Below are 21,521 nucleotides of genomic sequence, written 5' to 3'. Positions count from 1 at the left end.
AAGTAATATTTATGGTAGACAGTGTGAGGGAAAACTTGTTCATGGGATGTTATTGCTGTTCAATTGAGTCATTTATTCAAGTGATAGTTGCACTTGTACAGTAATGATTTCCTGAGTTTTTACAATGTGGCAGGTGCTAGTTCCTATGCTAAGTACTTTGCGTTTCCTTCTAATTACCAGTACAATTCTGCCACGTAAGTAGTAATATCCCTCTGGTCAGCAGCAGCCATGCATGGGTAGAAGGAACATGGTTTTTTTTTCCTGCAAAATGAGAATAATCCCTATTTGGCAGATTCGTTGCAGGAATTAAAGGGCATATCAGACGTCTGGTGCCTAACTCAGAGTTGGTGCTCATTAAGTGGTGACTGCTATTCTAATTTTATAGCTATATTTTGCTGCAAGTCTCTTAGTTGTGTTAGACCTAGGATTTTAACTGGCTCAAAACCTGGAGTCTGGTAGCATGTTTTTGAGTATTGTGAAGGTTTTTGGAGTAGATTTCAGTGGATCCCTGCCCATTCCTCCACCTCCTGCTCCCATAGAGGAGGGTGCTTTTTTTTTTTTAAGTTTATTTATTTGGTTTTGAGAGAGAGGGTGACAGAGAATCCCAAGTGGGCTCTGCACTGTCAGCACAGAGCCTGATGTGGGGCTCTAACTCATGAACTATGAGATCATGACCCAAGCCAAAATCAAGAGTCAGATGCTTAACCAACTGAGCCACCCAGGCACCCTGAGGAGGGGTTCTTTATAGATGCCCTTCTTTTCTTGCTATCCTCTGTCACTTTCCCAGTCATGTGCTTGGCCTCTGTCACTGGAGTTGCTTGTGCCATTCAGTACCAGTGTTCTTCCAGCAGAAATGAGTCAAGCCAGTATAGTCAGTGGCATCCCTATTTTCCTCTTGTTGATAGAGCCATCATGCTTTTATTATTGTTTGTGCTGAAAGAATTGGGGTAGTGGTGTGTTTATAATGATTCATAAATAGAGCATCATTGCAATCAAGCATTTAAATTAAGAAGCTTTAGGGGTTTAAAAAATTAGGGGAAAAAAATCTCTAGTTCTAAGTTATCGAGCCAGAGGATAATATAAGGCAACTTTATGCAACTCATAGTTATCATTTTGCCATGTTGGAGCCTAATATAATTGCTATGGATTCTCTTTCCTTTAACCCCTGCTGTTAACTAGTTTGGTGCTATTAGCAGTGTGTTTGAGAAAGAATATTGTGTTAGTCCTTCTGGCCATAGAGTATCTTTCTTCCATAGACCTTTTGGAAACAGAAGGTGTGATTTAGGTATGATATGATGTAGGCAGTACATTCAAGGAAGAGACAGAGAGATGACTTGGTATACTTACAACTGAATTAATCCCGAAACTGAAAAATGTGTTTTACAAAGCTTAGCTCTTCATTCATTCTTTAACTTAGTAAGTATTGAGCATCTGTTGGGTGTAAGGAAGTGTAACTTCCTATATTGTATTCTAATAAAGTACAGGTATATTGGTTAAGTACTGATGAATGAAGTTCCTGGGAGGGAGGGAGGGAATATGTCCCAATTGGTAAGGAGCCATATTTAGACAATCCTTTGGAAAATGAGTTAATATAAATGACTACTCCTTCCTGATAGGGTGTGACTATCATTAATCTCTATTGCTATAAATTGCCAGCAGAATGGCTTCTTCAAACAGGTTTGCTGAGTGGAGAGGATTACTTGTATTAGGTAGGACTGAGAAGATGGGAGTGGGAAAGGAAGTAATATTCCTTATTGAGTATACACAGAAAACTTTGTGTGTGTGTGTGTGTATGTTTTAAGGGGATTAGTGGTAAATGAGGTTGGAAACATGCATGGGTTAAGATTATAGAAGGTCATTTAAGGCCAAGGAGTTTTGACTGTATTTTGTCACTGAAGTTTTCTAAGCTACATACATAAATAGTGATTGATCAGAGTTTGCTTTTGGCAATATTTTATAGATGGGATTAGAAAGGGAAAAATGGTTTGGAAGTTACTATAGTAGTCTAGGTGAATTGTATTCAGAATGCATTATTTTTAGAATACATTTGCCTTCATTTTGATATGGCTTTGGGTTTATGCTAACAATTATAGTTTAATGTCATACAACTTTACGTTAAGTTTATGTGTGTGTATTTGTACATGTAAGAGAGAAAGGGAGAGGGAAGAAGAGACGTATAGGGGATGGCCAATCATCATGATCACTTTTTTTTTTTTTAAAGGAAACCCTATGCCCAATGTGGGACTCAAACTCACGACCCTGAGATCAAGAGTTGAATGCTCTAGGGGTGCCTGTGTGGCTCAGTTGGTTAAGCGTCTGATTTATGCTTGGGTCATGATCTCGCGGTTCATGAGTTCAAGCCCCGTGTCAGGCTCTGTGCTGTCAGCTCAGAGCCTGGAGCCTGCTTCAGATTCTGTCTCTCTCTCTCTCTCTCTCTCTGCCCCTCCCCTGTTCATTCTCTCTCTCTCTCTCTCTCTCAAAAATAAATAAAACATTAAAAAAAAATTTTTTTAAGAGAGTTTGCATGCTGTACTAACTGAGCCAGCCAGGTGCCCCCCCCCCCCCCAAATCCCCTAGGAATCATAATCAGAGTTCCTATTTTGTACCTGGCCCTAAATATTTTGCATATATAATTTTGTTGAATACTCTCAGCAGATCATATATATTATAGGTAGTAAATGACCTGAAAGTCATAGAGCAGGATTGGAATGTAGATTCATCTTATTCTTTATCATCATCATCAAAGCATTTATGCCTCACTTACTAATACCAGGTACTAGGCTAATTAAACATGTATACATTATTGCATTTAAGCTCCACAACAATCCCATGATTTAGATGTTATTTATTAATCCCATTTTACTGATGAGGTGCCTGAGACTTCAGTAACTTGGTTAAGATGATACAATTGTTAGTTGTTAGGTGGTGGAGTCCAGATCTGTTCTACTTTGCTAACTCTGAACCCTAAATTGTATAATTCACATTGTGTTCTCTGGGAATGGTACCCCTTGGATCTCCACTGTGAGTATGGTGTTTCCTGAGGTTATGCAATGTAGTTGGCCCTGCAGAGCCTGCACTTTTAACCACTGTGTTCTCTCTACTATCATGCTGCTTCCCTCAGAAGTCAGTAAATTATCTTTACAACTCTGGATCCTTATAAGGATGGGCTAAGTAGCCTGCAACTGCCATTTCTGAGTTTGTCAGTTACAACAAAGTGAAACATGTCTTCTTGGCTTTGTATTTTCTTTCCAATTGGTTTTGGAAAATTTGTTTACGTGACAGTTTTCTAAGTTCTTATAAAAGGAAAAATAAGACTTTCTATTTTTTATCAGCATACAGTTCTTGTTGTTGTACATGATGTAATAATTTGAAGCTGCCAAAGTCCAACCCTCAGGAAATTGTTTGAGTTGAGTAACTGTATTCACTGGGGAGTTTGAGATAACTAGCCCATAAATCAACAAATACTTAGCCTTTTTGTATGGTTGTAGATGCTTATCTCTTTATTTTCAAGCTTGAATCAGAAGCATATATTGATTCAATTGTTAGAGTCTCCATTAGAAAAAACCTACGGTATCGCAAGCTAGATATGGGCATTTGGGGGGCTCTTTTATTTAAGGAAAGTCAGAATTTATCAGGGTGTTGGAATTGGTTGTTCTAGGTACTTATCCCTTCAAACAAAAAGTGTTCTCTTTCAATTAAACTTTCAGCGATTCACTGCCTATATATTCAACCTTTGTGTGGAATAAAAAGATGCCCTTAAGGAATATATGCTATAGTCCATATACACAAATAACTGTAACATGTGGGAATGTTCCACATGTGCTGAGACCACAGAAGAGGATGAAATAAGTGAAAATGGAAAGGTGAAAGAGAGAAGGAATCTGGGAATGCTTTTTATTTATTTATTTTTATTTTTTAAGAAATTAAAATTTTTTTGATGTTTATTTTTGAGAGAGAGAGTGAGTGCGAGCTAGCGGGGGAGGGACAGAGAGAGACTGAGACTCAGAATCTGACCAGGCTCCAGTCTCCGAGCTTTCCACACAGTGCCCAAGGTGGGGCTTGAACATAGCCGTGAGAATCATGACCTGAACCAAAGTCCCACGCTTAACCAACTGAGACATCCAGGCTCCCCCAGAAAAATTTTAAAGTTTATTCATTTTGAGAGAGAGAGAGAGGGAGGGAGAGAGAGATAGCATGAGCAGGGGAGGGGGAGAGAGAGAGAGAGAGAGAGAGAGAGAGAGAGAGAGAGAGAGAGGTTGAAAATCCCAACCAGGCTCTGTGCTGTCCTGGGAAGGGTGGGAGAGCTCAGTTTCCCAAATGGTGATGTCATGACCTGAGCCCAAATCAAGAGTCATCTAAGATCATCTAACTCACTGAGCCACTCAGGCGCCCCTGGGAACGCTTTTGATGCAGCTTTTGATTGCAGGATACTTACGATTTTTAACAAGAAGAAATGGAAAGGAAAGGCACTCCTGGTGGAGGTAATATTAGAGCCAAGGTGCTGAGGGAGTAGAGTACAGAGCATATTCATTATACATAAAGAGTCCAGCTTACCTAGAGTGGAGGATGAGTGAGGGGCACATAATAGGTGCTCAGTGAAATTTCTGATCAATGAATGAGAGAATAGAAGTTGTAGCTGGAAATAGTGGTAAGATCTAATAATTTTCAAACTTTGTGCAGGCGCCAGGCATATTGAATTCATTTTATAAATTAATAGTTAATTTTACTGGAAGAATATGTGTATATAAAAATATGTAGTATAAAAATCACAATCATGAAAATGAGTCAATAAGAAAAAAAAGCTGTCAAAATAGGTCTGGTTAACTGCTTTTTTTTTTTCTTTAAGTTTGCTATTTGTTCATGTTTTTGCCCTATTAGTACTAGAATAGGAAGACAAAAAATTATGGGACAGAAACTTGTAAAAAAATCCATCCATTAATTTTCCCTTTTATGAATTAGAAAAGTACCATTTTTCTCTAGCCAAAAGAATGTCCCTCCTGGGAGCCATTAAAGATTTTTGAAAAAGAGAGTAATGTGGTATTTTAGGAGTCCTCTTGTAGTTACATGTAGGATTGGAGGCTTGGCAGTGAGTCAGTAAGGTGGTGCTTTGAACCAGAGGTGGTGAGGGTCTGAACCTTAGCAGCAGTTACAATGAGAATAGAATGAAAGGAAATAGACATCCAAATCTAGCCCCCTGTTTCTAAAAAGAAATAGTTACTAGTTATTAAACAGCTTTTGGGGCGCCTGGGTGGCGCAGTCGGTTAAGCGTCCGACTTCAGCCAGGTCACGATCTTGCGGTCCGTGAGTTCGAGCCCCGTGTCGGGCTCTGGACTGATGGCTCAGAGCCTGGAGCCTGTTTCCGATTCTGTGTCTCCCTCTCTCTCTGTCCCTCCCCCGTTCATGCTCTGTCTCTCTGTCCCAAAAATAAATAAACGTTGAAAAAAAAATTTTTTAAACAGCTTTCATATTCTTAGCATATTAGGTGTCTTCAATGATTGGTTACCTCTGGTCCAGAATCCTTTCGTTGTATTTTTAGGGAAAATGAGTTTAAATCCCAGTTTTAGTTTTACTTAAGAAAATAATGAATTATAGATAATATATCCATGAATTATGGATAATTTAGAAAATAGAGAAAAGGGTATAAAAAATCCATAATTCCATCACCATAATAAGCCCCCCCCCCTTTTTTTACATTTACTTATTCTTGTGGATTTAAAACGTTTTCTAATAGTTCATTCTGGGTAAATCAAGTTCTGAGAAACAGGTTCCTGAACTGATAGAAGAACCCATTAACTGCTATACGGTGATGTTAAACATAATAAACCCAGAGATTTCACATGAAGGCTTCACTGGACTCCAGTTTACCAGGATCACAAACTATGTCAATGTCTCCTCTTTTCCTGTAAATCTTAGTCCACTTACCTTTATGCATATAGATCTTATTCTTCCAAATGCCTCTCTGTTCCCTGTTGGGTTCAAGGTTCCATCTCCTTCAATGAATTATTTATACAGTTTAAAGTTTTTTTTTTTAATTTTGAACCAATTTTGGACTTACAGAAAAGTTGCAAAAATAGTTCAGCCAGCTTCCTCTAGTGTTATCATCTTATATAACCATAGTACAATGATCAGAACCAGGAAATTAGTATTGGTACAATACTACTAATAACTAAAGACATTTTTCAAATTTCACAAGTTTGTCCGCCAGTGTTCTTTTTTGTTCCAGGAGCCTATCTAGGTTCTCACATTGCATTTTAGGTGCTTTTCTTCTTTAGTCTCCTGCATTCTGTAAAAATTCCTCAGTCTTTGTCTTTTATAACTTTGACATTTTTGGAGAATATTGACCAGTTATTTTATCAAATGTTTTTTGATTTGGACTTTTCTGATGTTTTCTCATGATTGGACTGAGGTCATATGATTTAGGCAAGAATACTGCAAATGTTGTGTCCTTCTCAGTGTATTATTACAATAGGATTCATGATGTTAGTATGTATTATTGCAGGTGAGGTTGACCTTGATTGTTGATTAATGTGGTTTCTGCCAGGTTGCTCCACAGTAAAGTTAATAGTATCTTTTACCTTGCAGTTAATAAATATTTTCATGGAGATACTTTGATGCTATCATTTATATAAATGTCATATTCTCCACACATGAAATTAGTAATGTTTACTTAGAGACTTCAACGAGCTTTTTTTATTATGAAATAAATTTCCTTAAAAGACCTAATCCCTTCTAAGCTTTCTACACCTTTTACCTGGTCTCATCAAAGGGTCCCCAGGATTTGTAGCAACAAATAATTTCTACACTTCATTGGTCTTAGCCAATTTCATGTCCCATTTATAATGAAGTCTCCAATGCTAATAACCTGTAGATCTATGAACCTCATTTACCCCACTATCTCTTAGGGTGACAGGCTCTTTCTTCCTGGCCAAGTGCTCCTCTAGGCCTCATCTCTCTTACACACAAGCCAGTTTCATTTCAGCAAACATTTGAATGACTATTTTGTGTTTTTTAGAAACATCGGCTAAGAGAGGCTGACTTTGTTGATGAGGAATACAGTAGGGGATAATTAGAGTAGCTTCTGCTATAGTCTGGTTTATTACTTTGGCCTCAGAAAAATGGCAGTACATTTTGAGGTACTGGATATACTTGTGAAGTAATTATTCTTTGTATTTCATTAATACAGAGAAATAACATTTTTTTCCCTAAATTAGCTTCTAGAACATTACTTTTAAGGCTGGCAGTCTTGAGCTATGATCTTTTAAGTTTTTTGGTTTTTTTTTTTTGTTTTGTTTTTGAGAGAGAGAGAGAGCAGGGGAGGGGCAGAGAGGGAGAGAGAGAATTCCAAGTAGTCTCTGCACTGTCAGCGCAGAGCCCAACACTGGGCTCGATCCCACAAACTGCAAGATCATGACCTGAGCTGAAATCAAGAGTCTGACACTCAACCAACTAAGCCACCCAGGTGCCCTGAGCTATGATCTTTTAAATTAGCCCTGTTGGGGTGCCTGGGTGGCTTAGTTAATATCCGACTTCAGCTGAGGTCATGATATCACGGTTGGTGAGTTCAAGCCTGGCATCCGGCTCTGTGCTGACAGCTCAGAGCCTGGAACCTGCTTCAGATTGTGTGTCTCCCTCTCTATCTGTCTCTCCCCCGCTCGTGTGCACTCTGTCTCTCAAAAATAAACAAACATTTTAAAACGTTAAAGATAAAATGTAATAAGCCCTGTCACTAAAAAAAAATTTTTTTAATGTTTGTTTATTTTTGAGAGAGAGAGAGAGGGAGAGAGAGTGAGTGAGAGAGTGTGTGAGCAAGCAGGGGAAGAGAGAAAGAGGGAGACACAGAATCTGAAGCAGGCTTCAGGCTCTGAGCTGTCAGCACAGAGCCCGATGCACGGCTCGAACTCACAAACTGCAAGATCATGACCTGAGCTGAAATTGGAGGCTTGACTGACTGAATCACCCAGGTGCCCCAAGCCCTGTCATTTTTATTTTGTCAGCTGTGGATCCTTGGTGGAATTATCACAATAGGTTCAAGAATCCAAAATCCAAATGTACATCAACAGTATAATTTACCGATTTAGTGCTAATAAACTAAATACAATGACTGACATACTAGATGTTGCTTTGATTAGTAAAATACAAATTTATTGGTATTACTGAATTTCTTATTTTTTAAATGTTTATTTTGAGAGAGAGCACATGCTTGTGTGCATGAACTTGGGGAAGGGCAGAGAGAGAGAGAGAGAGAGAGAGACAGAGAATCCCAAGCAGTCTCCACACCAGCGAGGAGCCCAGCATGGAGCTTGATCTCACAACTGGGAGATCACGACCTGAGCCAATATCAAGAGTTGGATGCTTAACTGACTGAGCCACCCAGGTACCCCAGTATTACTGAATTTAAAGTAGCTTTTGAATTATGTTTTTTCTCAAGTAACATATACTATAGGGACCCATTTTCTGTAATAGGACTCAGATTCTATGGACCCTGAAGCTCGTATAATACAGGGGTCCTGCTTTTTTTTTTTAAATTTTATTTTTTTGAGTTGTAATGTTCTAATAAATATTAAAGTAAAATACTTTTGTTTTATTAGCAAATCAACAATTAACAAAATATTTTAATTTTGGTAAGGTCTACTTTTTTCTTTTTTTTAAATTAATTATTTTTAAATTTACATCTAAGTTAGCATATAGTGCAATAATGATTTCAGGAGTAGATTCCTTAATGCCCCTTACCCATTTAGCGCCCCCCCCCAAACTCTCCAGCAACCCTTGTTTGTTCTCTGTATTTAAGAGTCTCTTATGTTTTCTCCCCTTCCCTGTTTTTATGTTATTTTTGCTTCCCTTCCCTTATGTTCATCTGTTTTGTATCTTAAAGTGCTCATATGAGTGAAGTCATATATTTGTCTTTCTCTGACTAATTTCGCTTAGCATAATACCCTCTAGTTCCATCCATGTAGTTGCAAATGGCAAGATTTCATTCTTTTTGATTGCCGAGTAATACTCCATTGTATATATATATACCACATCTTCTTTATCCATTTATCTGTCAATGGACATTTGGCTCTTTCCATAATTTGGCTGTTGTTGATAGTGCTGCTATAAACATTGGGGTGCATGTGCCCCTTCAAAACAGCACACCTGTATCCCTTGGATAAATACCTAGTAGTATAATTGCTGTGTCATAGGGTAGTTCTATTTTTAATTTTTTGAGGAACCTCCCTACAGTTTTCCAGAGTGGCTGTACTAGTTTGCATTCCCACCAGCAGTGCAAAAGAGATCTTTCTTTTTAATGTTTATTTATTATTTTTGAGAGAGAGAGAGACAGAGTGTGAGCAGGGGATGGGCAGAGAGAGGGAGACACTGAATCCAAAGTAGTCTCCAGGCTCTGAGCTGTCAGCACAGAGCCCGATGCGGGCTGGAACTCATGAACTATGAGATCATGATGTGAGCTGAAGTCAGACGCTTAACCAACTGAGCCACCCAGGCACCCCATCAGAGATCTTCTTTCTCCGCATCCTCACCAACATCTGTTGTTGCCTGAGTTCTTAATTTTAGCCATTCTGACAGGTGTGAGGTGGTATCTCATTGTGGTTTTGATTTGTGTTTCCCTGATGATGAGCGAAGTTGAGCATTTTTTCACGTGTTGGTTGGCCCTCTGGATGTTTTCTTTGGAGAAGTATCTATTCATGTCTTTTGCCCATTTCTTCACTGGATTATTTGTGTTTTGGGTGTTGAGTTCCATCAGTTCTTGATAGTTTTTGGATACTAAAATACATGAGCCTCACTTCAGGTGAGCCCTGCTCTCTTTCTCTCTCTTGTCCCTCCTGGGATTCTCTCTCTCTCCCTCTGCCTGCCTCTGCCCCTCACTCACTTTTGCCCTTTTTCTCTCTCTCAAAAAAGAACAAAAACAAAAACAAAACACTTTTTTGTTTTTTTTTCTCCAAAGTTTTATTTAAATTGCAGTTAGTTAACATGCAGTGTAATATTGGTTTCCTGGGACATCCAGTGCTCATCACAAGTGCCCTTCTTAATACCCCTCACCTGTTTAACCCATTCCCACCCACCTTTCCTCCTACCCTCAGTTCTCTATAGTTAAGAGTCTTTACAGTAGTTTCTTATGATTCTCATGATTTCAGTTATTGTAAATGGCTCCTCTTTCACTTCTTCTTTTTTTTTGTTGGTAGTTTATGTATTTGAGAGAGAGAGTATGTGCATGTATGCCAGTGGGGGAGGGGCAGAAAGGGAGAGAGAAAATTCCAAGCAGGATCATACTGTCAGCCTGTCAGCACAGAGGTCTAGGTGGAGCTCAATCCCATGAACCCTGAGATCATGACCTGAGCTGAAATCAAGAGTCATATGCTTAGTGAGCCACCCAAGTGCCCCTCTTTCATTTCTGAGTATATTTGTGAGTCTTCTCTCTTAGTGTAGCTAAAGATTTGTCAGTTTTATTTATCTTTTCAAAAATCGAGCTCTTCGTTTTATCTTTTCTATTCTCTTTCTAGTATGTGTTAAATTAACTTGATTATGGGAGTCCTTTCACAGTGTATACATATATCACATAATCACATTTTATACTCTATTATATACTACATTATAATTTTATTTGTCAATTATACCTTTAGTGGAAAAAAATTATGAACAGAACTTATTTAGGGCTCTTCAGAGTCTATTCAGCAATAGTATAATACAGGTCACTATAATTTATTCAGAGTTGAGAGCAACACAGTAATTTCTTAGGTGCTCTTTCTCCTCTTTCCACCTTTGATTGATTACTTCCTAGTTTTAAGACTTGGCTGGAAACTAGTAAATGTGGGTAAAGATGATGATATATTTTCTGTAGAGTTTGGGAATAAATAGCTGCCAGGTAGCCTGCTATCTCTCAGTTTGTTGTAGTCTAGGACTGTTCTCTGCAGAATGCTGAGAGTCCATTGGTTGCTACTGTGAGGGGCAAAATCAATCAGAGAGGAGTACCGGGTAATAGGCTATGGGAGCATTTTTAATTTAAATTTGAATAAATTTGTACATACAGCTTAGTTGCCATTATCCAGGTGGTGGTTATTTTATTTATTTATTTTTAAAATATAATTTATTGTCAAGTTAGCTAACATACAGAGTATACAGTATGCTCTTAGCTTCAGGAGTAGATTCCCATGATACATCACTTACATACAACACCCAGTGCTCATCCCAACAAGTGCCCTCCTCAATAGCCATCACCCATTTCCCACCCACCCCTGCCCTCCCCATCGACTCTAGGTGGTGGCTATTTTTAATCATCATATAATGACATAAAAACTAAGCAAGATTCTCTATTGAAACTGTATGTGGACACCTTCTTTGGAATAGACTGACACTTAAGTGTCATGCTCACTTGTAATGTATATTACATGCTCACCAATTTTTTTTCTTTTTGGAATCTGCTTGGGATTCTCTCTCTCTCTCTCTCTCTCTCTCTCTCTCTGTCTCTCACCCCCCCCCCCAAAACAAATAAGTAAACATTAAAAAAATATCTTGCTTGATAAGATGAAAGAATTATATGGAAAGTTTATATATATATATGTAGTTCATACTTTTTCTGTATGTATAGGTAGAGTCACAATTTATAAACAGAAAGATGGATTATATGACAAGTAAAAGAAGCTTTGGTAAAATTTTGTGATAATGTAACCCACAATAACAGATATATAGATATAACACAGTTGGCTTCTGACCTCCATCCATTCCCCATTCTCAAATGGGGTGGGATAAAGCTCATCCTTTAGAGATGGAGGGTAACAGGGGACCCTAGAAACATTGGTATAATAGAAACATTAATTGTTCTTAAAATTATAGAAAACTTATTTAGGAATTAAGAAATGGGGGTGATCTCTTCAGGCTTGAGGTGGCCAAGGAAGGTTTTCTACGGTTTTTACAAAGAGGCTGGACTACATAAAGAGGGGAAGAAGGATATTTAATATCCCAAGTAGGTAAAACAGAGTTAAGGTCACAGAAATGGAAGAACACTTTGGGAAGAAGGTTTCATATAGGGAAATAAAAGGAGATAAATATAAAAGGTAAATTAAAGTCAGATTGTGTTATTAAGAAACAAGCTAAGAAATTTGCATATTATTTTGCAGAGGGATTTTTTGGGGAAACTTTTTAATTTACACTTCAGAATATGCTTTTTAAAAGCAATTTAAAAATCTTTGGTAATTTACATTAAATTACCAAAATTTACATAAAAATACCAAAATCTTTTTGGTATAGAGTTCTGAATTTTGCTAAATGCATTATAGAGATGCCACCACAATCAAGATACAGAACAGTTTCATCACCCTGGTACTGCTCCTTTGTAATCAACCTCTACCCTTACTCCCAACTCCTAGCAACCACTGATCTATTCTTTTAATTTTGACATTTCTAGAATGTCATATAAGTGAAATCATGTAGTATATAGCTTTTGAGTCTGACTTCTTTCACTTAGCATAGTACATTTGAAATTCATCAGTGCTTTTGTGTATGACAGTGTTCTTTACATTTTATTTTTGAGTCTATTGTATGGATGTACCATTTAGCAGTTGAAGAAGTTTTGGGTTGTTTCCAATTTTTCATGATTATGTGTAAAGCCACTATAAATACTTGTATGCAGGTTTTTATGTGAGCATAAGCTTTCATTTCTTTTGGGTAAAATACCTAAGAATGGGATTGCTAGGTCATATGGTAAAAGTATATTTAACTTTACTTATAATTGCTAACTGTGTCATGTTTCGTTTTCATCAGCAATTTTGAAGAGTTCCAGTTGCTCTATTCTTCCTCATTAGTACTTTTTTTTTTTAAGTTTATTTATTTATTTTGAGAGAGACAGAGACAGCACAAGTGGCAGGGGCAGAGAGAGAGGGAGAAAGAAAATCCCAAGAGGGCTCCACGCTGCCAGTGCAGAACCCGACACAGGGCTCAAACTCGTGAAACTGTGAGATCATGACCTGAGCTGAAGCCAAGAGTTGAGCGCTTAACCGACTGGGTCACCCAGGCGTTCCCTCATGAGCACTTGTTATCATCCAATTTTAAATATTTTTTAGCACGGTTTAAATATTTATGATTTTGTTTTTAGCTATTTTAATAAGCACATAGTGTGGTTTTAATTTCCATTTCCTAATTACTTATTATATTTAATATCTTTTTATATGTTTGCTATCTGTATATCTCCTTTAGTGAAGGATCTGTTAAAATCTTTTGCCCATTTAAGAAAATTGGGTAATTTTTCTTATCAATGAGTTTAGAGGATTCTGTATATATTTTAGATACAAGTCACTTATCCATTATGTGATTTGAAAATATTTTCTTCCAATCTTTGCCTTGCCTTTTTATTCTCTTAACAGTGTCTTTTAAAGAATAAAAGTTCTTAATTATGGTAAAGTTCAATTCTTTAATTTTTTTTTCTAATGGACTGTGCTTTTTTGTTATATCTAAGGAATCTTTGCTTAACCAAAGGTCACAAAATTTTGTCTTCTAGAATTTTTATAGTTTTAAGTTTTCCATTTAGAACCATGATCCAATTTGAGTTATTTTTGTGTAAGATATAAAGTGTGGGTTAAGGTTCACTTTTTTGCATGTTGTTCAGTTATTCCAATATCATTTGTTGAAAAGACTATCCTTTCTTCATTGAGTTGCCTTTCCACTTTTATTAAAAATTAGTTGACCACGTATATGTAGGCCTGTTTTGGCCACTGTTCTGTTCCATTGATCTGTCTATTCTTTCACCAGTATTGTATGGTGTTGACTATTGAGCTCTACAACTTTGGTCTTCTATTTCAAAATTAATTTGGCTGTTCTAATTCCTTTGCCTTTTCATATAACTTTTACAATCAGCTAGTCAATTTCTACAAAAAGAAATCCTGCTAAGATTTTTATTTGAAATTACATTGAATCTATGGATCAATTTGGAGTGAACTGACATCTTAAAATTGTTCAATTTATGAACATGGCATACCTTTCTACGTTTAGATCATCTTTGATTTCTTTCACCAGTGTTTCATAGTTTTCACTACATAGGTCTTACATATGTTTTGTTATATTCTTGCCTAATTATTTTATATTTTGTGGTGTTATTATAAATGGCACTGTAAAAAATTTCAATTTTAGTTGTTTACTGCTAGTATATAGAAGTATAGTTAATCAGCGGTTTTTTTGTACTGACTTTGTGTTCTATGACTTACCCCACATATTAGTTCTCAGAATTTTGTTTTGTTTTTTTTTTTAGATTCCTTGGGACTTTTAAATGTAAAAGAACATCATGTTGTTTGTGAATAAGGACAGTTTTATTTCTTCCATCCCAATCTCTCTATTTTTTATTTCTTTTTCTTGCCTTGTTGCATAGGCTGTGACCTCCAGTATGATGTTGAATAGGAGTGGTAAGAGTAGACATCTTTGCCTTGCTTGGGACTTGAAAAAGGTGAGAGTGATCCTACCTCGCTCTTCTGCTAAGGCATAATTCAAGCTTTTTACCTTTTTGTGTAAAATGCACAAAAATAAGTAATGAGGCATATTAAAGAGAAATATTAATTTTTTAAAAAAGTAATTATATAAGTGAATTGGAATGGCAAGAGATAGGAGGCCAGCAAGAGGTAATCTATTATAATAATCTAAATGGGAAGTAATTGTGGTATAAACTAGGGTGATGACAGTGGAAGTGAAAAAGAAGAATCAATAAAGAGATTTTTGAGGGGAGAATTGATAAGACTTTGTGACATGGATAAGGAAGGAGGGGATGGATAGGAAGGAGTCCAAGACTACAGAGGTTTTCAGCCTGGGTAATTGGAAATGCCATTAGTTAAAAAAAAAAAAAAAAAGATAATCAGAGAGGAGGCACTATATTTGGGGGCAAAGGAGGTGGTGTCTTTTTTTAAAATTTTTTTATGTTTATTTTTGAGAGCAAGAGAGACAGAGCACAAGTGGGGGAGGGGCAGAGAGAGGAAGACACAGAATCCAAAGCAGGCTCCAGACTCTGATCTGTCAGCACAGAGCCCGATGCGGGGCTCAAACCCACTGACCACAATATCATGACCTGATCCGAAGGTGGACACTTAACCAGCTGAACCACCCAGGCACCTCAGGAGGTGGTTTCTGATTTGGACATATTGAACTTACAAAAGTGTGACAATGTGCAAGTATTTGGTGATTTGGTTTTAGAGTTCATGCGATTTGTGATTTGTCAGACCAGAAGTGATGGTTGAAGTTCTGACAGAGGAGGATGAGAATACCATGGGTGGAATTGTAGAGATGAGCAAGAACTTCTGATTTAAACTTTAAGGAATGTATTCTTTTAAGAATGTAACAAAGGAGAGGAAAAGTGAACTGTCAGTAGGAGGAACCAGTGTTCTGGTTTGTTATTCCATTTTATTCATTCTCTCATTTTCTTATTAATTCACCCAATGAATCCAGGATTATGTAGCCTCAAGGCAGCCAATGTTAGGTGCTGCAAAAAAGAAGAATGAGGCCTGTGGAAAAAGCCAGTAGGTTTTGCAATTAGGAGACTTCTTTAGATAGCGATGTTCCATGAAGGAAAGTTGTGGTGGAGTCAAGATTAGCACCGTGTCCTGAAGAGGTTGATAGTGAGCATGAAGAGGTAGCAGTTGTAAGTTATTAATTGTGGAGACATTTAGTAGTGGAAGGTACAAAAAAATTTAGGACAGTAGGCATAGGAGTTAATAATTTTGAGGTGGTCTTTGTTGTTGCTGTTTTTATTTTTCTTTTTAAAGAATATAGGATATCTGTATGAGGTTATCTTTAAAGAGAAAAGAACTTACAAGGAGGAAATGTTTGAAAGGTAATAGTAATAATAACAATCATTTATACAGTAATTACTATATGCCGGACATTGAATTAGCAGTTTGCATGAATTAACTAATTTTTTAAAAATGTTTATTTATTTTTTCAGGGGAGGAAGGGTGGAGGGGTGTGGACAGAGGATCTGAAGTAGACTCAGTGCTGACAGCAGCAAGCCTGGTGTGGGGCTCAAACCCATGAACCATGAGATCATGACCTGAGCCAAAGTTGGATGCTTAACCGGCTGAGTCATGCAGGCGCCCCTGAATTAACTAGTTTTAATTCTTATAATAACTAGCAAGATACTATATAGTTAAGAATTATTGACATATGGAGCATACTGAGGGATTGAGGTAATTTCTTGTTGATTTATCAGTGCAAATATAGTTTTCTTAAGTAAATTACAAGTAAACTGCTGTATAGAGTAATAGAAACTAGAAATGGGAGCAACTTTCCTGGTTAACTCTTTGGATATCTCATTGTAGTGCAGTTTGACTTCCTGATATTTGGGTTATTTTTGGTATTAATCACTTGTAATGCGGCTACTCTTCCTTCATTAGAAACTGAGATACTCTTCATGGTTTTTCCATTTTGAATCATTGATCAGTTGGACATGGTCATTCTTTGTAGACCTTCTAAAATGTTACTCTGTTCCTTGTAATAGGCTCAACTGTTTGGCTTTTTACAAATAGAAAGTTAAACTTTGTATTTTAAAAGTAATTGTAAAATTCAACTGTTTCTCCAAGCACATAGTTAAATTGTGCTAACATATCATTTGTCCTGTATGAGGGTTATTGTTCTTTTTATACAATTAGAAGACTTCTTCCTGGTGGCTTACAGCTTTCTAGTATCCTGAAGTCCCAAACCAAAATTTACACTTACACTTTCAGACATCGCAGTTCACTCATTTTAGTGGAACTCATTATTCATTCTTTGTTTTGAAAACTTGCTAGTACTTTGGCATGCCTATTACATTAAATCTCAACCACTGTGTAAAATAGGTATTCTGCCATCATTTTAACAGACCCAGAAAACAAAGTTCAGGACACTTAAATAGTTCAGGATTACCCAAAATAGTAAAAATATGGAAGTCGAACCCATGTCCTCTAACTCCAAGTCTGGTTCTGCTCCTGTTTGTATATCATAATTACATCGCTTGCTCTTATAACAACTAGGCATTGTACTGTATGTTGAGTTTTCCTTTTCATAGGTATAGTATTGGAACTTTATTCTATTTTTCCCTCATATCTAATACTTTTATTTTATCATCATATCAGGCTTTTTTGCATTTATCTTTCTCTTCTCCTTTTTCTTTTTTTAAATTTTAGTTTGGGATTGCTTAATATCACCTGGCATGGTTATTATCTACTAGCTTAATGATTTTAGTCATTTTTTCATTGAATCACGAATACTGCATACATTACAAGGTAATTTCTACATAATTTTAAATTCTTTTTTTTTTTTTTTTGCTGATATTAATTCTCTTTCAACTTAAAAAAAATGATTTAAGGGGTGCCTGGGTGGCTCAGTTGGTTAAGCGTCCGACTTCAGCTCAGGTCACGATTTCGCGGTCTGTGAGTTCAAGCCCCACGTCGGGCTCTGGGCTGATGGCTCAGACCCTGGAGCCTGCTTCCGATTCTGTGTCTTCCTCTCTCTCTGCCCCTCCCCCATTCATGCTCTGTCTCTCTCTGTCTCAAAAATAAATAAAAACTTAAAAAAAATGATTTGAAACTTATAGAGGAGTTATAAGAAATGGTACAAAGAATCCCCATATCCCTTTCAGTCACATTTACCGGTTGTTAACATTATTGCTATATTTATTGTACCATTTTCCCTTTCTCTTTGTATTTACATATACACACACACATGTATATACATATAAAATACACACACATGTATATTTTTCCCTTCTGAACCATTTCAGAGTATGTTGCAGATATTATGATCTTTTACCTCTAAATACTTGAATATTTATTACCTAAGATGTTCTTTTATTTATTTATTTACTTATTTACTTATTTATTTTTAAAGGTTTATTTTATTTTTTGAGAGAGAGTGAGAGAGTAAGTGCAGGAGAGGCAGAGAGAGAGGGGAACAGAGGATCTGAAGTGGGATCCATGCTGATACCAGAGAGCCTGATGCGGGGCTCGAACTCACGAACTGCAAGATCGTGACCTGAGCTGAAGTCGGGTGCTTAACTGACTGAACCACCAGGTGCCTTAAAGTTCTGTTCTTTTTAAAAATAGGTTGTTTGGGGTGCCTGGGTGTCACAATCATTAAGCCTCCAGCTCTTGCTTTTGGTTGGCTCAGATCATTACCTTGTGGTTCCTGAGATCAAGCCCAGCGTAGGGCTCTGCACTGACAGGGCAGAGCCTGCTTGGGATTCTCTCTCCCTCTTTCTTTGTCCCTTCCTCGCTCGTGCATGTGAGCTGTCTCTGTGTCTCTCAAAATAAATAAACAAACATTAAAAAAATAAAAATAGGTTGTTAGATGTGGGTATAACTCTTAATTGACTTTTTTATATATCTATAGTAGATGGTATAGTAGAAAGATTGTGTGGTTTGGTGCTGGACCTACAATTTAAGTGAAATATTTTGTCATCAGTATTTCTTTGGATCATTTGTTACTGCCTCCTTTGGCCTTATTCTTTCTGGCTCTCACCTCTAGTTTCTGACACACCTAACGCAAGTGTGAGGGCTTATTGCCTTACCCTACATAATGCTGCCATTCAGAGCCTGAGAATTTTTTTTTCCGTGACTGCTTTTTTTTTCCTCTTTGCTGCCTGAACTCAAGGGTGTGTATCATAGGGCAGGCTGAGTTTCAGTAAGTGTCTAATGCGGATAGTGGAAACCCCACCTGTCTGCCAAGTCCTTTTGGCTGTGAGCAAAGTGGAGGCTTGGTATGTCATTCCTTTGCAGCAGTTGAGCTGAAGGAATGCTGCATGTCTTGTTGGAAGTTGCTTAGTAGCTTCGAATGGGGTGTGTATGAGGGTGTGTATAGAGAGTTGAGGGTCTTTTAGTCTGTGTGGGAGACATGGAATCCTTCTTGGTGCCATGCTAGTCATCAGGGAGTATTTATTGAGTTCCTCCTTATGACCAGCACTGTGATAGGAACTTTTGGAATAGTATGATAAAATACATAATTAAGTCACAGTTTAATAGTCGAAAAATTCTAGTTCTGCCACTTACCAGTTTGATTTGAGCAAGTTAATGTCTTTAAGTCTCACTCTACTCTTCTGTAAAGTGGGAACTATTAACACCTACATAATAGGTAAAGAATAAATAAAGAATGTAAGTATAGTGTTTAGCAGTTGTCTGACACTAGTTAGTATTTCATTTCATGCAGTCATTCAGGATGTATGACTGATACCATATAAAACAAATAGAGAGTAATAAAAACAAATAGAGGATAATATGACTCTACAGTGTATAGTCAAATACTTTAATTGTGACATGTAGATTATAAATAGTCTGGGAATTTAGAGAAGGGAAAGAACAGTCTTATGCAACCATTTAATGTTCCTGTGCCTCAGTTTTTCCACTGGACACACTGTGGATAATGGTAGATGATTTCTTAGAGAATGATTAAGATGTTTTAGCATTTTTGCTTTTTTAGGTGATCCATATGATGATAGGAAGTAAGGAAGGGAGAAGCTTGGGGAACTGTTAGAAACCAAATTTAACACTCAACATTCTTAATTTTTTACTTATGTGGACATGGCAGCCTTATATGAAAGCTTAAAGCTGGAGATTAGAAGATTTCCTTCTAGTAAAGGTGTTTGCTTTGGTATTTCTCCCCTGTTGCCTCACTGGAATTTTAATTAGTTGAAAAGTAATGTTGGTCAGTGGATTGCCTGTGATTGTGAGTGCCTCAGATATAATCTGAGGATTAAGTTATTTGTAACCCAAATTATCTCTCTGATCCTCTGGCAAAAATGAAACATACAAACAAACAGGGCAGGAGAAGATTTAGTTCTCCTGGACATGATATTAAGGGCATATGGTTTACTTGCCATGAATATTTCTCTGAGATAGGACATTTCCTCAGAACAGAGCCCAGAGTGATGATAACTTGGCCTTCCCATCTTTAAATAGGCTTTCATAGCCATGAACATGTAAAACACCTCTAAAAATTTCTTTACTCACAATATCTAACAGAAACTGTTCCAATTCTTAATTTGGTGTATGTTTACCTGGTAATATTTTTGTTAGCTTGATTTTGGAAACTGTATTTGGTGTTTGTTTTGTCCTGATCAACTGTCTTCTAGAAATTTTCAGAGAAATTTCCTCTGAAAGAAAAACTACTCACACCTTTTTTTTTTTCCTCTTTGGTTTGAGCGTTTCTCCTTTTTATTGTTGTTAAGGTTTTTTTTTTTTTTTTTTCATTTTTTGTTTGTTTTTGTCATTGTTTGCCAAGGTTTCAAGTTTATAGTGAGAGGTGAGGCAACGTTGATCTTGGCAGAACAGCACAAAGCCAGGAGAGTCATTAAGTGACGCAAGCTTTTAGTTGTTTTTTTTTTTTCTTTTTGTTAAAGCTCTCTGGCACAGCTGGCTATTCTAGTTACAGAGGAAGAGAAGAGACTTTCTGAAGTTCTAGATGGAACGATGGAAGCTGTTTGGGGCATATTAAAAAAAGAGCAGCAGCAATAAGAACAAAACTCCATATAATTCAAACAAAATTTCTTACCTTTGTGGAATCTATGTCAGTTGTTTAGAACTTGAGTTTTTACTTCAGACGATGATGGGAAAAGGCAATAGAAGGCGAGGAGGGTTGCATTGGATTCTTGCTTATCTGTCTGCTTCTCCTTCCAGTTGGAAAGAATCTTCGATCCACAAGAAGCATCATCAACAAGCCTAAGAATACATCCTACCCTGATCCTGGATTCTGTTGGAGTTGAGGACTGCAGGCACTTCACCACGATTTTATGGAGGCAATTCAAGAGAAATAGAAGGACGCAATACCTAAGGATTTCTCTGTTTGTGTTTGTACTGTGCCATGTTAAATTTTGGGCATTGTTTGGAGCAAATGGGGGACGGCTCTGTCATGTGGATCTAAGAGGATACCTGAGTTCCTTGAGCTACATAGATGATGTTTGGAAGGTTGTAAACTCAAAATATTTCAACACAGATTCATTGAATTCTGGATTATCTTTCACAAATCAGGACTTCAGCAGACAGAAGCTCTTTCCCCCAAAATACAAAATCTTCTCTAAGTTTTCAAGCTAATTGTGAACAATAATGTCTTGGAAAAGAAATTATTTTTCAGGGGGCCGTGGTAGTGTCCAAGGCATGTTTACACCTCGAAGCTCAACCTCCATAGCCCCCAGCAAAGGTCTCAGCAATGAGCCAGGACAAAACAGCTGCTTCCTCAACAGTGCCCTGCAGGTAAGGGTAATTTCTTTCTTTTTGGTGAACTTTGACTTTTTAGTTGCAAATGCTGTGCTTCCAATAGCTCTTCTAAATATAATCCTTGATGGTCTTTGTTTGAGGTCAACAGCCTGAGATCATTTCTAAGTTTATCTGTGTGATTTTAGGCAAGTCACTTATCTCTGAACCTCAATTACCTCATTTATATGAAAAAGGGATTAATAATGATAATAGAAATAATAAGCGTAACTACTACTACTTACCTGCCTGAAGGAGAAAGAAAGTATGTGAACTAAATGATCTTAATACGTGATTATTGATTTTTTCTTGCTTTTTTTTTTTTTTTTTCTTTTG

At 37.1% G+C, this 21,521-nt stretch overlaps 1 protein-coding gene across 14 annotated transcripts in view; it reads left to right on the top strand.

The window, feature by feature from the left end:
- Positions 1-21,521, top strand: part of USP54 (ubiquitin specific peptidase 54) — a 135,423-nt gene that overhangs the window by 51,840 nt on the left and 62,062 nt on the right. For 12 of the 14 annotated variants that reach the window (XM_047825269.1, XM_047825280.1, XM_047825278.1 and 9 more), the window contains one exon: positions 20,613-21,185. In XM_047825269.1, coding sequence (XP_047681225.1) covers positions 21,039-21,185 — 147 coding nt within the window. In that variant the 5' untranslated portion in view covers positions 20,613-21,038. Of the gene's footprint in view, positions 1-8,348; positions 8,375-14,372; positions 14,429-20,612; positions 21,186-21,521 lie in introns of those variants that run through there. The other 2 variants (XM_047825275.1, XM_047825272.1) reach the window with 2 other exon arrangements.

The sequence above is a fragment of the Prionailurus viverrinus genome, chromosome D2 (genome assembly GCF_022837055.1).
Source record: "Prionailurus viverrinus isolate Anna chromosome D2, UM_Priviv_1.0, whole genome shotgun sequence".
Taxonomy (NCBI): domain Eukaryota; kingdom Metazoa; phylum Chordata; class Mammalia; order Carnivora; family Felidae; genus Prionailurus; species Prionailurus viverrinus.
This window is presented reverse-complemented; position numbering and strand designations above follow the sequence as displayed.